Source organism: Phyllostomus discolor, chromosome 10 (genome assembly GCF_004126475.2).
Source record: "Phyllostomus discolor isolate MPI-MPIP mPhyDis1 chromosome 10, mPhyDis1.pri.v3, whole genome shotgun sequence".
In the NCBI taxonomy this organism is placed as follows: Eukaryota; Metazoa; Chordata; class Mammalia; order Chiroptera; family Phyllostomidae; genus Phyllostomus; species Phyllostomus discolor.
Window position 1 is genome coordinate 15,613,921 of NC_040912.2, and position 15,823 is coordinate 15,629,743.

The following is a 15,823-nucleotide window of genomic DNA, read 5'->3' on the forward strand; positions in this document are numbered from 1 at the left end:
TAAAATTTGCTATACAAGTGGAGAAAGCCTGAGATGACAATGGACTGAGTTACTAAACAGAAAGTAGAGCTAGTACTATGAGTTAGTCCTGGTATAGGAGTTACGTCCAAGATAATATGAGAATCACATAATGGAACAAACTTTAGATATTCTGATTACAGAATTGATAAAAAGACCATAGAATATTTTGGGGGGGAACAAACGAAATATTCCTAATTTCCACATAAAAAACTTACAAACTTAAACAGGTAAAATACTTGAGTTTTAGACTATTTTAAAATTCTAGATATTTTCAAAATGCAATGGGTGGTAACATGCATGAAAGTATTTTATTTTATTGGAAAATTAATTCTTAATCCAGTTTAATTTCTCTCAACAAACAACAAATTGTCCACAGACATATGAAGCTGTGATAAGCATGGATTGTCAGGATTTGAGAGAGATTATAATTTATCCCTGGCTTCCGAGGGGAAGTTTTAAATAGATACACATGTTATGTGTTATCACTTCTGGTTCATTACTGTTCATGAGCAATACGCAGAAACACAAAAATTTCAGCAAAAAACCAATCTGATTAAAAAATTGCAGAAAAACTGCCTAGACATTTTTTCCAAAGTGGATACAAATGGCCGACAGGTACATAATAAACTGCTCAATATCACTCGTCATCAGGGAAAATGGAGATCAAAACCACAGTGAAATACCACCTCACAGCTGTTAGGATGGCTATTGGCAAAAATACAAGAGAGGAAAAATGCTGGTGAAGAGGCAGAGAACAGGCAACCTTTTTGCACTGTTGGTGGGAATATAAATTGGTACAATCACGATGGAAAAGAGTATGGTGGCTCCTCAAAAAATAAGCAGAACTACCATATGATTCAGCAACCCCACTTCTGGGTATACATTCAAAGGAAATGCAATCACTATCTCAAAAAGCTGCCTGTACACCCATGTCCATTGCCACATCACTGACAATAGCCAACACATGGAAGCAGCCTAAGTGGCCATCGATGGATGAAGGAATAAAGAAGACATGGTACAGATACAATGAGATAGTATTCAGCCACAGAAAAGGAAATCCTGCCATTTGTGCCCTTGAGAGAATTATACTAAATGAAGTGAGTCAGAGGGAAAAAGACAAATACTGCATAATCCCTCATATATGTGGAATCTATAAGACTGAACTTATAGAGAGGACACATTTGTGGTTACCAGATACAGGAGGTGGGGTGGGGGCATAAACTTCCAGGTGTAATATTAGTAAGTGCTGATGAGGCCATGTGCAGCGTGGTAAGTATAGTTAATGATACCGTGTTGTACTTTTGAAAGTTACTGAGAGGGTAAATCTTACAAGTTCTCATCAAAAAATAATTGTAACTATGTGAGGTGATGAATGTTAAGTAAATTTATTATGGTAACCGTTTCATAATATTGGGTTGGCCAAAAAGTTTGTTTGTTTGTTTTTTTCATACAAGGGATCTAGTAGTGCTCAGTTGTCTTGAGCTTCATTTGAAACAATTTTGTTAGATTGCGTTGTGACAGCTGTCATATCACTGTGCATTTAAAAAAAAAACTTAACAAAATTGGTGAATTTTTGTGTAGCCATATTAATATTGAAGATGGAAGAAAGTATGCAACATTTTTGGCATATTAAGTATGCTTTATTATTTTAAGAGAGGTAAAAACACAATGGAAACGCAAAAGTAAAGATTTGTGCAGTGTATGGAGCACATGCTGTGACTGAGTGAACGTGTCAAAAGTGGTTTGCGAAGTTTCACGATGGATAGTTGCCTCTGGATGATGCTCCCCAGTTGGATAGACCAGTTGAAGTTGACAGTGAGCAAATGAAGACATTAACTGAGAATAATCAACGTTTTACCACAAGGGAGACAGCCAACATACTCAAAATATCCAAATCAATAAAGTTATTGGTGAAAATGAAAAATGTGTTTTATATTTTACAGAAAAAGCCTAATGGGCTTTTGTCCAACCCAATATATACATATACAATATATACATATTGAATAATTAGATTGTCCATCTTGGACTAATACAATGTTATATATTGATTATATCTTGATTATGATTTTGTTTTATAATGCTTTGCTCCTGTTTATCACATACATTATAAAATGTCTACATCCATAATTCTTTTTGTATTTTTCATATATTTTCATATAACCAAAAGGAATATATGAATACTAAAAATATGAATAGTTTATCATTATTAATGGAAAGTATTTATAAAATGCCTTCTTTGTGTGAGATATTTGAGAGGATACAAAGAGAGAAGACATCATTAAAATTTGGACTGACAAAAAACGTCACATAGTAAATGAACTAACAAAGGGAGAGCCTGCTTATTTCCTCTAGGAACGTGATCCTCAGTGTCTTTTGCTTATCATGGTCACTTTGCTCAAACAGAGTCTTTTGCAGACGTCCATATAAAAAGAGGGAAGGAGAGCAGGTCTCACTGGAGGTGGGAGTGTGAAATCAGGAGCTCCATCACCTTTCTAAGGGGCTTCCAGAGCCCCTCACAGCTGGATTCACAATTCTGATCTCAGAGAATCCCCTTGGCAGCCCCTGAGAGGTTCTGCACAGAACCGGAAAAGGTGAGAGAAATGGCTCGTCAATCTGTTCTTCATGGTGACAGCTGACGTATGGCTTCAAGGGCCTCCCCACCCAAACCAAAGCCCCGAGACTGACCTGCAGGCTGTCATATGCCCAGGTTCCCCCCGGGAACTCAAGTTCTCCTTGTGTCACCAAAGGCTCCCGAAATAAGGTGTCTATGCTCCCCTTCAGCAGAAGGAAAGTACATAGTAAACAGAAACAGGCGACTTTGGTTGTGGGGATGCTCTCCAGAAACCGGCTGGCTCACCTGAAAAGCCATCTGGGACAGGAAGGTGAGCTTGTCTTTCTCAAAGAGCGCCTGGCTGGCGTAGAGGAAGGTGGCGTGGGTTATGCTCTCCATGAGCACCGAGATGCGCCCCTGCGTGTCCTCCACCTTGTCCGCCTGCTCGATAGCTCTGTGGAACAGCGCCTTGAAAGCCTGGGCAATGCAAAGTGGCTGTTAAAGGGAAACTGGGGCCGGGAGTCCAGCCTGCCAGAGACGCAGCCGAACTGTCCTCTATGGGGAGAGACAACAGGACAGGATTTTTATGAGGATTATATGAGCTCTAAGAACCGTCCCTGGTCCATGGTAGGTAAGTGCCCTTTAAATATTTGCTGCCATTACTATTATTATTATTAATGTCACTCCATAAAATCTACCCATATCTCCTCCTTAGCCAATGAAACTGCGCCATCCTCTTTCCATTTCTCTCATCACTGTGGGGCATTTTAAACATGTGCTAGGGGCAATTCTTATGTCTTACTATGTGACATGTCTTTGAATTTTTCATATATTTTTTTAAATTGTGTTGTTTTATTATTGAGCCGCACACATTCTTTATATATTCTGAGATAAATTCTGTTAGATCTGTATTTATTGGTGATGGTTTTTACTTGTCTGTGGCTTGCCTTTTCATTTTCTTAATAATGTCTTTAGGAGACCATGAATTTTTTCACTTGAAAAGTTTCCATTTATCAATTTTTTCCTATTGTATGCTAAGAAATCTTTGCTTAACCCAATTCAAGGATTTTTCTCTTATTTTTTCCTGGAAATTGTATGGCTTAGCATATTCATTTTGAGTTATTTTTGTATATAGTGTGATGTACAAAATTAGGACTGAGTTTCATTTTATTCCATGTGGATATTCAGGTGTCTCAGTACCATTTGTTGCAAAAATATTATCCCTCCCTCACTGAGTGTCTTGGCTTCACGAAGAAGTCAGCTGACCGCGTGCTTGCGGGTCTACTTCTGGACTCTCTGTTCCGTTCCGTTAATTTGTGTACTTTTCTCCAGGCCAGTGAGTGTAGGTCTGTAAGTCCTGACATCATGTACTTGGTTTCCATATTTGTGGTTCTTTCTCAAAATTGTTCAGTTATTTCAAATCCTTTGCATTTCTGCACAAATTTTAGAATCAGCTTACCAATTTCTAAAAAAAGAAAAAAGGCATTCTGGGATTTCAATTGAGACTGCACTGAATCTACACATCAGTGTGAAGAGATGTGACATCTTCATGGTGCTGAGTGCCCCAAACCAAAATCGGGCTCTCTCTCCCTCTCCACTTACTTAAATGTTTGAAATGTTTCTCAAGAGCGTCTTACTGCTTTTAGTATGCGGATCTTGAATTTGTTTTGTTAAAATTATCCCTAAAAGTGTCATGGTTTTGAAAGCTATTATAAATAATATTGAGTTATTATTTTCCTTGCTCCTCATATATAGAAATACAACACATTTTTCAATATTGACTTTACACCCTACAATCTTGCTAAGAACTCACTTCTTAGTCCTAGTAGGGTTTTTTTGTTTGTTTGTTTTGTTTTTTAGATTTCTTATGATCTTGTACATATGCAATCAGGTCATCTGTGGGGGGAAAAAGAGTTTTTCTTCTTAAATCTCTGTGCCTTTTAGTGTGCTATTGTATTGGCTATAACCTCCCGTGCAGCATTGACTAGAAGTGTTGAGAGAAGACAGCCTTGTCTTGTTCTGATCTTAGGGGAAGCATCCAGTGTTTCAGCATTGAGTTTACACTGTTAGCTGTGAGTTTGTGTAGATGACTTTCATTATACTGAGAAGTTACCATCTAGTCCTAGTTTGCTCAGAGTTGGTTTTTTATTTTTCTTTTTTTTAACCAAGTGTTAAAATTTGCCAACTTCTTTATCTGCATCCATTGAAATGATCATATGGGTTTTGTCTTTTATTCTATTAATATGAAGAATGATATTGTGTGATCTTTGAGTGTTTAATCAACGTGCATTCCCAGCACAAATTCCACCTGGGCGTAATATATTCTGCTTTTTACATGTGGCTTGATTCAATTTGCCAACCTCTTCTGGAGTAGTTTTGCAACAAGGCTCATGAAGGGGGCTGCTCTGCAGTTTCCTTTCCTCCTAATGCCTTCGTTTAGTTCTGGTATTTGAGTGATACTAGTTTTATTATTCTCCTATGTTCTGTGACTGTTCCAAAATCCAATTGCCCGGTTCTCCCTTCCATTCTACTAGAACCTGCTAGTTTCTCTTGACTCTCTTCCTCTTCTTTATTGCCTGAGGGGAACCCTGTCTCACAGTGTCCCCCAGTGTCACAGATGAAATAAGACTGCTAAAACACGATCTGCCTGGGGAGAAAAGGCAGGCTGATTTCTCAGAGGAGAAGCACCTCGAGCACCTCTTTCCATGGGATTTTATTGGATTAAATTGGCTAGGAATACAGGGCATATTCTTAAAGCTCACCCATCAGTGTCAGGCGGTAATGATCAAGGAAGGGAGGTATGGTTAATAGGTAACATTCAAAGAACTAGAACGGCTCATTCTGAGTCAGGGTCTGACAGACAGAGTGATGCCAAAGGGCCATACAGCTTTGGGAAACAAACCCATTCTATGCTTGAGGCCTAAACAGCTAATCCAGATGAACCTAAGGGTATTCTTAGCACAGCAGGACTCACAGGACTTCATGCACTCTTTCTCAGGCCTGACTGTCCCAGGAACTGCCTGTAATAGTACAGGGCTGCGATCCGCCTTATCTGGCATTCTTTCAGGCTTGAGTCAGGCCAGCAAAACAAAGTAGCCAAGACAGTGGGAGACTTCCTGCAGTGGAATGAGGACTCAGGCTACACAAAGCTGAGGGGTGAGGGTCCATCACCCCTATTCTGTAGTCCCTTAAGTCCCTCCCTGGTGGTGCCTTCTTGACTGTGCCTGTCTAAGGTTGTTCCTCCCCTGAGGAATCTTACCCGTCATTGGCTAGCCAGTCATCTGCCAGGGCTGAGCAGGGGAATGTGAAAGGGAATAAGTCTTTGCCTCCTTAGCGGCTTCTGTCCCTAAGGCCTTGTCACTCAGCCTTAGCCAAGGGGGGTTACAGCTTCTGAAACCAGGCACGGTGGTTCCCAACAACTGTCCACATCCAATCCATCTCCAAGAGCTGATTATTCTAGCTTCAAATCATATCACGAGTCCATTCACTTCTATCAGAGTCTTTTGTCTTATCAGTCCTACCTAAAACCTTTCAATGGCTTCTCTTTGCTCCAGGGCCAGAATCCAAAATCCCTAACAGGGACTAGGAGGCCTCATGGGACCTCGACCGTCTCACCTCTCTCGACTCTGGCTTGCCGTCTCCTCTCTCACTCCTTACGCTCCCACCACACAGATTCATTCGCTGCCTGGATCCCTGACTCCTTCATGTCTCACACACCCTTGCGTATGCTCCGAACACTCTTTACATGGCTACACCCTCTGTATCCCTCCCTGAACACCCAGTTAAAACGGCCCCACCATTCCTACGATTCCCTCCCACTGCACTTACCACTTTTACACACATATGCACACACAAGCATACTGGCCCCCATATAGCCTCACTCACGTCTGTTCTTTAAAAACTGTCTATTCAGTGACCAGCACCACATCTGCCACGATGACTGATCTCAATAGCTGTTTGTTTAAAAACTGACCGACAGAATGAATGAACCCTGCCCAGAGGCAGAGTGGTGCAACATGGAGCATCGGCTTTCAAATCACAGGTTCAAATCCTGGCTCTTTAAATATGAAATGTGTAGTACCAGGCAATTTATTTAAAATCTGAAAGTATTCATTTTCTTTTTTTAAATAGGGGTAGAATAATATCCTACACTGAGATGTTTCAGACGTAAGAATGAACTAAAGCATGAAAGCACCTTGCATGTGCTAGTAGCTTCATAAATAGTTGCTCCCATTCTTTGTCCTGCAGCACCAAAATAACATGGGAAATCTCTTCATAAGACCTACAGTTTCAGAAAGAAAGTATAGGAGCCTCTAGGAGAATACCCTTATTTATATATAATAAACTCCTCAAGACTCTGTTTTAGAACAAAACCAAATGTGTTATAATGTTCACAGTTTACCTCAAAGCCTCATAGAAAACTTCAAATGAAAGGTAAGAGAATGAGGATGTCTTGGTGTTCTTTGTTTTTGCTGGCTAGATCCTCATGACCCCTTTCTGGGTGCCCTCATTGCTTAAAAATAAATTCTAAACTCCCAGAAACAAGTTGAAGTCCTGAAGTGTACTATTTTTTTCTTGGCGTACTCGGCATTACCTTCAACGAGAACTGATAGATGGGGTTGACTTTTCTGAGGTCGTTAATGACAAAATAAAGAAGAGAGGCTCTCGCCGCCACGGGTCTGTAACGTTCTCGGGCCTCATTGATTTTCTCTTCGTTGTCTTTGGCTTCGATCACCTGCGGTGGAATCAAACCACACCAGTAACCTAACTACGCACGTTCTCTCTACTTACCCAAGTGACGGAAGGTGCATTTCTGAAATGAGAAGTTACTAGTATCAAAATAAACAACACACGGCATCCATGCTCTTGAGCTGTTCAAATGTATTAAATTCATACTGAAAACAATTTTAACTTCATATTTCTTATGAGTATTCGAATATTTAAAATATTTTTTTCATAGGAGTGTCCAGTGAGAAGGAATGTAACTTCAGCCATCTCATGACTGCAGATTAAACAAACCTGACCGTTTGGGGCGCCACAGAACTTATTCCGAGTAATGTCACCTTCCTGTTTCCCCTCTCTCCGTCAGGGGTTAATAACCCGGCTATATCACCTCCCAGGGATAGCTCTTAAAAGTCTGCTGGGTCAGTTCAGTGCCAATAACTTTATTGGGCAACTAGGTATACAAAAGCAGCCAAGGTCAATAATGTATCTAATACCGTGCTCACTCATGAAAAGCCTTCACGTGAAGACTTGCGTGACAGTCTAACTTTGACTTTGCACCAGATCATCCATATGCTCATCTATTTCCATGTGGTTCGTCTTTATGTATTAGCCTCTGGGTGCATTCCCAGAGATAATTAAAAGAAACTATCAACCAATATGTTCATTTGTATTGAAGGCTCCAATATATATTGCTTTTATCTAGGACTACTGCTGGTCATATAGCTTTATACGATGCAGTATTTTCCCAGACATTTTAATAGACTCGATGCATCATATTTGTGTATAGAAGGAAGTAAGGAAAATGCAGAGCAGGCTGGGAGGTCCCTATATGGCAATATATTAAGAAGACAGGAAGAGGCATTTTAAGAAATAATTAGAAGTTAATTTGAAAGCTAAGGCCTAATTTACCTAATTGCTCTAATCTTTACCATCTCAGGAGCCACCTAGAATTCCTTTTATGTAAAAAAGGGAGCAATTTGGGATTCCGTTCCCTTGCTTAAATTAAGACAAATCTATTGGAGGAATGGAGACACAGCCTCCGCTGGGTAATTAAGAGATTCCTTAGTAATGAGGATAGGCCAGAAGGCAAATAAGGCTTCTTCCCCTTGTTCCGCAGCAGTGGGAATTTAAGGGTTACCGGTTACTGCCGAAGTGCACATCGCGCCTGAAGCACATTGGGACACGTGCCGGATGTTCAGCAGGACATTTACTCAATGAGAAATTGTGCTGGCTTTTTGGAAGTGCCATTTTCCCAGTGTGAATAATGCATTTGAGACGGCAGGGGACCATTTCTCCCTCGGCCTCCCAGCAGCACCGGAGGCCTGCAAACGAAGCCTCGGCTCTAAGGATTTCTCTAAAATGCACGACAGACCGGGAAACCCGTGGAGAGCCTGGATGATGTCAGTTTAGTCGTTTTAGACTTTAGACCCTATTAGCCAGCAGGCCTCAGTTTACTTCAAATGCGGTCACACAGAACAAGTGACAGTGTGACAATCAAGTCTGAATGACTGGGTCTCACTGTTGGATCAGGAGAAGCACAAGCTCAACTCTCTCTCCATTCTGAATCCCCCCACCGCCATCTTTCAGGGCAGTTCATTAGACAACCTGAATTCCACGATAACTCAGCCCTCTTGGAGAAATCGCCAAATTCGATCACACTTTCATCCCAGCATGTATCCGCAGAGGGCACAGAGAGACGACCCCCCGGCGGCCTCTGCCTGTTCCTACCTTATGCTCTATCTCTGCGGCGGTTGCCTTTGTGGTCTCCAGCCTCTCCACCAGCTGGGTGTCACCCAGAAAGCTCCCCTCGGCGGCAGAGAGGCGCAGGAGGAGGTCGTCCTCCAGGTGCTTCAGCTCTATCTTAAAGTCATTCTGGTGCTTGGTCAGAGCCAGCTAACACAAACCAAAAAAAAAGAAAAAAGATGAACACAATGGTGGGTAAATTCACCTTTTTAAGCTTCCTTCATCATCGATTTCTTGAAATCCTATCTAGCAAAACACAACATTAAAACATACCAATAATACTTTTAAAAAATCCATTTAAAAAGTTTCAAAAGGCATGCTGAGGTGTGGCTGCACCCCAGCGCCCAGAGTGTGAACGCTGATCATAATCACTTAACATCACACACCAATAGGAAGTCTCTGTTCTATGGGAAGAAACTTCTGGTTTATGCTTCGAATCTAAAGAGTTGGGAGCCATCATGTCCACACACACACACACACACACACACACACACACAGCTAATCAAAACTCTTCTTCCATCCATCAAAGAACTGAGGTCATAGAACAACCTCCACTCTGAAAACTAGAGACAGGCGTGAGTACAGACAGCCACAGCTTACCGGGACCATTGAACTAATAATTGGCTACTTGCTAGAGGCAAAGCTTGAGTGTTCAGAACTCTGGGGGCCCAGTGTCAGGGAGCCCTCTGTACCTTTGTGATTAGTAGGGGTTCTCACAGCAAAGGATCAGAAAAGAATCTATGTCTGCCTTGGGCAGGGGATAAGGAACGATTTTGAAATATATCCAGAGGAAAGCAAGCATTTAAAATAGATGAAGAGCTTTCTGTTCTCTTAACAATAGCCTGCCCTCAAGGAAAATCGCTTTACTGGAGTCTTCCCTGATCTAGGGTGAAGGGTCATTAGATCACTCAGCCGCTTCTGGACTTCCTTGCTCACAGAGGAGAGAGAGAAATAAATGATACGACACTTGTCTGAAGGGCAAATACCAATGACGAGTCATACTAGGAAACCCTGAGATTTAATCATAAGACTATAGAATACTTTCCATCGATAATTTCTTACTACCACATCAACAGACTCCAGCACAATAACCTCACTTGACAACAGAGAGAACTGCAAAATACAAACTCTATTTAAGAAGGCGCTTCTAGGGCAATTCAGAGACACGGGAGACAGAATCAAGAACATTAGAGGGAACTGAAGCTATGACACCAGCAGCTACGGCAAACCGGACACACAGCCTCACTCCTAGCCATGCAAACACAGAACCGCACGCTAATGCTCTGTTTACTGCAGTTCAAATTCCTCAATCCATCGTGTCTGGCTCTTGCGAAAAGGCAAGAAACACAGTCTGAACAGATAAAGCAAATGGTAGAACAAGACTCAGGTGTGGCAGAGATTTTGAAATGATCAGACTGGGAATCAAACATAAGTATGTTTAATATGCGAAGGGCTACAATGGAAAAAGTGAACAACACGCAGAACCCCACGGGCAATGTAAGTAGGGAGATGGAAGTTCTAAGAAAAAAATCAGAATGAACTGCTAGAAATAAAAACCACTGTAACGAATGAAGAATGCCCTTGATGGACTCATTGGTAGGCTGGACTCAGTCCAGGTGAGCGAGTGAACATGAAAATATGTCAAAAGAAATTTTTAAACTGAAAAGAGAAAAAGAAAAAGAAAAAAATCACCAAAAACCATGGGGTAATTACAAAAAGTATTTTTTCTTTCAGGTATTTTCACATAAGGAACTGAAAGAAAGAAAAAAAGGAGCACAAAAAACATTGGAGGCTTGGAGGTAATAACACATAAGAATTTTCCAAAATTCACGATATTCACCAAACCACAAACCCAGGAAGCTCACAGCATACTAAGCAGTATGAATAATAAAAGTCTACATGTAGGCATATCATATTTAAACTACAGAAAATCAATGACAAGGAAGAACTTCTTGAAACAAGCCACAGGGGATTAAAAAACTCTCATCTATGGAGGGAAAAGAATAAGAATTACATGGAACGTCTCTTGAGAAAGAATGTAAACGAGAAAAGAGTACATTAAAATATTTAAAATACTAAATGAAAAACCCTACCAACCTAAAATGAGGAAATGAAAATACTCTGTTAAAAGGTACCTGAACTACCCATGAGGCACTACACAGCATTACTTGAATGTGGACTTAGATTAGCTGTAAATGTATACAGCAAATGTTAAAGAAACCACTAAAAATTTTTTTAAAGTACAATTTATCTGCTAACAGAGGACAAGTTCTGGAAACATACAAAATGCTCAGTTAACACCAGAGAAGGCAGAAAGGAAGAAAACACACACAAAAGGCAAGGAACAAATGCAATAAATAAAAAACAATGAGTCCTGACTGGTGTGGCTCAGTTGGTTGGGCATTGTCCTGCAATGTGAAAGGTCTCTGGTTCGATTCCCATCAGGGCAAGTGCCTGGGCTGGGAGTACCTATAGAGAGGCAACTGATCAATGTTTCTCCCTGTCTCTCCCTCCCTTCCCCATTCTAAAAAATTAATAGACAAATATTTTTTAAAAGACAATGACAAATATGGTAGATATTATTCCAACTGTATCAGTAATCTCTTTGAATGTGGATTATCTAAATATAGCAATTAAAACACAGTGACTGATGCAGTAAATAAAAAAAACAAGAACTGATGACCTGTTGTCTACAAACAAATCCTCTTTAAAGACACAGACACAGTAAAGGCAGAGTGATGGAGAAGGACACCCCACGCAAACACAAGTGAAAACGGTGCCGGAGTTGCTATGCTGCTTCCAGACGAAGCAGGCATCAAAACAAGGGGAGCTGTCCGGAGCTAAGAGGGCATTATGCAATGATTCAGGGGTTAATTCTCCAAGGAAACCTGACGCTCCTTAATGAGTACATGTCTAACAGCAGAGTGCTGAAATACATGAGGAAAGAGACATGGAAATGTAAGAAGCAGGCAAATTTGCTCTTTTTGCAGGAAAATTCAAAACTCCTAGATCCATAATTAACCGTTCTGAAGGCAGAGAAGCAGTAACTATATAGTTGAACCAAACAACACCATGGATGACTGTTACGGACACTTGTAGAATACTTCACTGATAACAGCAGAGCACATATTTTTATTCCAAGCTCACATAAGTCGTCACAAGATAGACCAAATTCTTGGTCATAAAACACACCTTAAATAGTTTAAAAGTATAACAATATGAATATGCTGTCAGACCACACAGAAATTAAATAAAGAATCAATAACAGAAAAGCATCTGAAAAAAACCCCTCAAAATATTTGGAGATTAAGCCATAGACTTCTAAATAACACGTGGATCAAAAAAGAAGTTTCAAGAGAAATTTAAAATATTTTGAAATAAATAAAAAGTATAACTTATAAAAACTACACAGCAAGAGCAGTGCTTAGAGGGAAATTCATAGCTTTGTAGACATATCGTATATTAGGAAAGGAGAGAGCTCTAAACTCAATTTCTAAGCTTTCACCTCATGAAATTAGTAAAAAAAAAAGAACAATATAAACTTAAAGCAAACAGATAAAAATAAGCAATAAAATTATAACTGAAACTAATGAAATTTAAAATAAAAACACAAGAAATCAAAATTTGGCTCCTTACAGGATCAATAAAATTTATAACCATTTAGCCAGGGTAACAGAAAAAAAGAGGGAAGGCACATATCACCAACGTTGGAAGTAAAAGCGAGGCCATCACTATCAACTCCATGGGTGTTAAAGGGTAGTAAAAGAATATCATGAACAGTTCTGTGCCCACAAATTTGATTACTAAATAAAGTAATCAAACATGTTACACTGAAGCAGAATAGCATTTTAAATAAATTTTATATTTATGTTACAAAAAAGAATGATGATAACATCAGGAGAAACTGAAACTAGGTTCGAGTGTGCAAGAACTTTGTAACAGCTTTGCAAGTTTTATGTAAATAAATTTAAAATCATTCCAAAATAAAATAACTTATTTATTTTTCAAAACTGCTTCAGACAAGAATTAGGGGGACAGCAACACAATGCTGATCATTATGGAAGCTGGATAATGATCCCATATGGGAATTTATAACTATTTGGGATTTGTAACTATTTACTTTCATGTTTGAAAAACTTCATTATCAAAAGTAAAAACAAGTCAATTAATTAACCAAGCCGTCAAACCTTTTGGAAAGAAGAAAAAATGTGTGAGTGTGTAAGCCTGACAAGACTATTTTCTTATGTGGTCATATGGTGTCTCGAATACAGACATGGTCTCTGTCCAGTTGGTGCAGAAGGCAGCAAACCTGTGGCCCTTGAACCCTGGGCTGTGGATCCCTCACTCCTGGCATGTCACAGCTCAAGGGAACTGTGCCCACCCTGGCCTTGACCCGAGTGCTGTCTCTACCCTGCTGGTTGGCTGCTGCAGAAGTAAATCCAAGGGAGAGCAGTCTCAAACGGAGGCTGAGCCCGTGTGTCTGAGGGCCACTTGCTGTGCTTGGTAAAGGGTCTGGGCTGTGGTTTGGAGTTTGGATGTAAGGAATGCCCCACCTGCTGCTGCTGCTGCTGCTGCTGCTTCAGGAACCGCCGTCTGAGAACCTCCGATGGGTCCCAGGAGTGGCGGGCTTTTTCCACAGAGGGTCAGAGGGTGAACACTTCTGGCTCTTCAGGGCCTACCGTCTCTGTTGCAATTACCTGACTCTACTACCGCCCTCTTCCTATGTTTATAATATTACTGTTTCCTCGTTTTCTGTATTCAACATTGAATGTAATTATTTTCAGTATTTTTTCTTAATCCATGCACTTCAAGCCGTAAATTGTCCTTTAAATGTTAGTCAGAACCAACGACAAGTCCCTTAAGTTTCCCAACCTCACTCCATGACTCTGCTTTTTCATTCTTGTGCCCTGGCTGGACTGGCTATGGGCAGCCAACCCACAGAGGCCTCTTTGCTTGTCCTCATCACCTGTATTAAACTAGACGTGGAGCCAGCACCCCCTCACCTGCGGCATAGCCCTAACCACCTCCTTGATCCGGAGTCCCTGAGATTGCAAGCTCCTGGAGGCAGGAATCCTATCTAACAATACTGGCGTGTCTGGAGCTATAATTTACACAAAGCAGGTACTAAGTATGTGTTGGTGGATGAGTTCTTATTTCTTTACCTTAAGTTTCTCCAAATCTGGCCTCTCGATACTGACCACCTCTGCCAGCAGCTGGGCTTCTAGACCGTCTTCCGTGACGGTGAAATTGAGGAGGGTGGTCTGAGCTTGCAATTCTGGCTTGTAGTGAGGGTTTGCCAGCTTTGTGTGAAGGAGAAGCCGGAAGTTCCTGTTAAACTCGCACTCTTTACCTCCAATCCTGATATACCTACAGGGGCGAGAACACAGACATTCAGGAGCTCCCCCGAGCCGTAACTGATGTTAAGGTGTCATTCCAACCCTGTATTCTGATAATGTATCTAGGCCATAAGACCAGGTGACTCAGGATTTTTCAGCTACTCTCAGTTTCCCTAAAGTAAAGAAAGAAAAGGAATTATCACTAAGTAAAGAAAGAATAGGAATTACCCACGAAACCTCTGTATAATATAGTTTCCTCACTGCAAAACGGGGGGAAGAGTCATACTCACCTAATAGCATCATCATAGCAATGAAATACAATAGATCATATAAAGGACCTAAAACAACAAATGTTAGCTTCTGTTATTACACTCCCTGTGATTAACCTTCCAGGGGTGTCCAACCTGCAGCCCACAGGCCACATGCGGCCTGGGATGGCTGTGAATGTGGCCCAGCATAAAACTGTAAATTTACTTAAAACGTTATGAGATTTTTTTGTGTGTGATCATGTGTCTTGATGTATTTAATGTAGCCCAAGACAACTCTTCTTCCACCATGGCGCAGAGATGCCAAAAAGTTGGATATCTCAACGTTGTTATTCTTTAAGGATGAAATTATTATGTTTGTGTTTTTATATGTGTATAGGTATGCGTATTATATATTTTAAATTCATATATTAAAAGTGCATACATACTTAAAATTACTTTCCAATTCTTTGGCACTGGCTCAAAAACAAAGTTTTAGAAGCCCCCTGCGTGGAATGCATGGGCCATATTCCTCCCAGCTCCGTCTTGCACATGGGGTCGGGTGGGGGGGGCTCTCTGCTCCCAGGCTTCTGGTGTGTATCCCGGCTCCCCTGACCCCGGGCACCAGGAACGGTCACTTCATCCCCACTGTTGCAATCACAGTACCCTTTCCTGGGATTTAGGTTTGGGACAGAGCTGAGGGAGAGTCTGAACTGGAACCGAAAAGCTTATGTTGAAGTCTCTGTCCTCCTGGTGAACCCAACAGGAGAGAAAGACATTTCTGATTTCCCACGGAGAAAAACTCAACCAATATTCGGACGGAGGAGTAATGCCAAAAGAGCATGTTCTGGGTTTTCTGGACTTGCGGGTCCCACCTTCCCTGAAGCTTGCCTGCATTTGCACTCCACTGCCAGGACACCCTGCTGTCTGGCCACACGCTCTCTGTGTTGCTTGAGCATCTAGGCGGAGTGGTCGCTGTAATTGTAAGCAAAACTCTGAATGAATGCAGCCTCTCCCTCAGACGGGGGGTCAGAGAGAAGGCCTGATGCTTCTCTTTAGCAGATGCTGGGGTCTAACTTCTAAGACCCGATCACCTGGGATCCATTCCCCTCTGTGATCTGGTTGGCCCTGGCCAATGTACGGGATTCCTGTCCGGGAAGAGAGGAAGATCCAGGTGGATCTTCCCCGCCTCAGCATTGTGG

The 15,823-nt window shown here is 41.2% G+C and overlaps 1 protein-coding gene across 3 annotated transcripts in view; it reads right to left on the reverse strand.

Moving 5' to 3' along the window:
* Positions 1–15,823, reverse strand: part of DNAH11 (dynein axonemal heavy chain 11) — a 256,071-nt gene that overhangs the window by 30,852 nt on the left and 209,396 nt on the right. For all 3 annotated transcript variants that reach the window (XM_036010519.1, XM_036010518.1, XM_036010520.1), the window contains 4 exons: positions 14,203–14,407; positions 9,026–9,190; positions 7,167–7,307; positions 2,879–3,049 (listed from right to left, as the gene is read on the reverse strand). In XM_036010519.1, the coding sequence (XP_035866412.1) occupies positions 2,879–3,049; positions 7,167–7,307; positions 9,026–9,190; positions 14,203–14,407 (682 nt within the window). The remainder of the gene's footprint in view (positions 1–2,878; positions 3,050–7,166; positions 7,308–9,025; positions 9,191–14,202; positions 14,408–15,823) is intronic.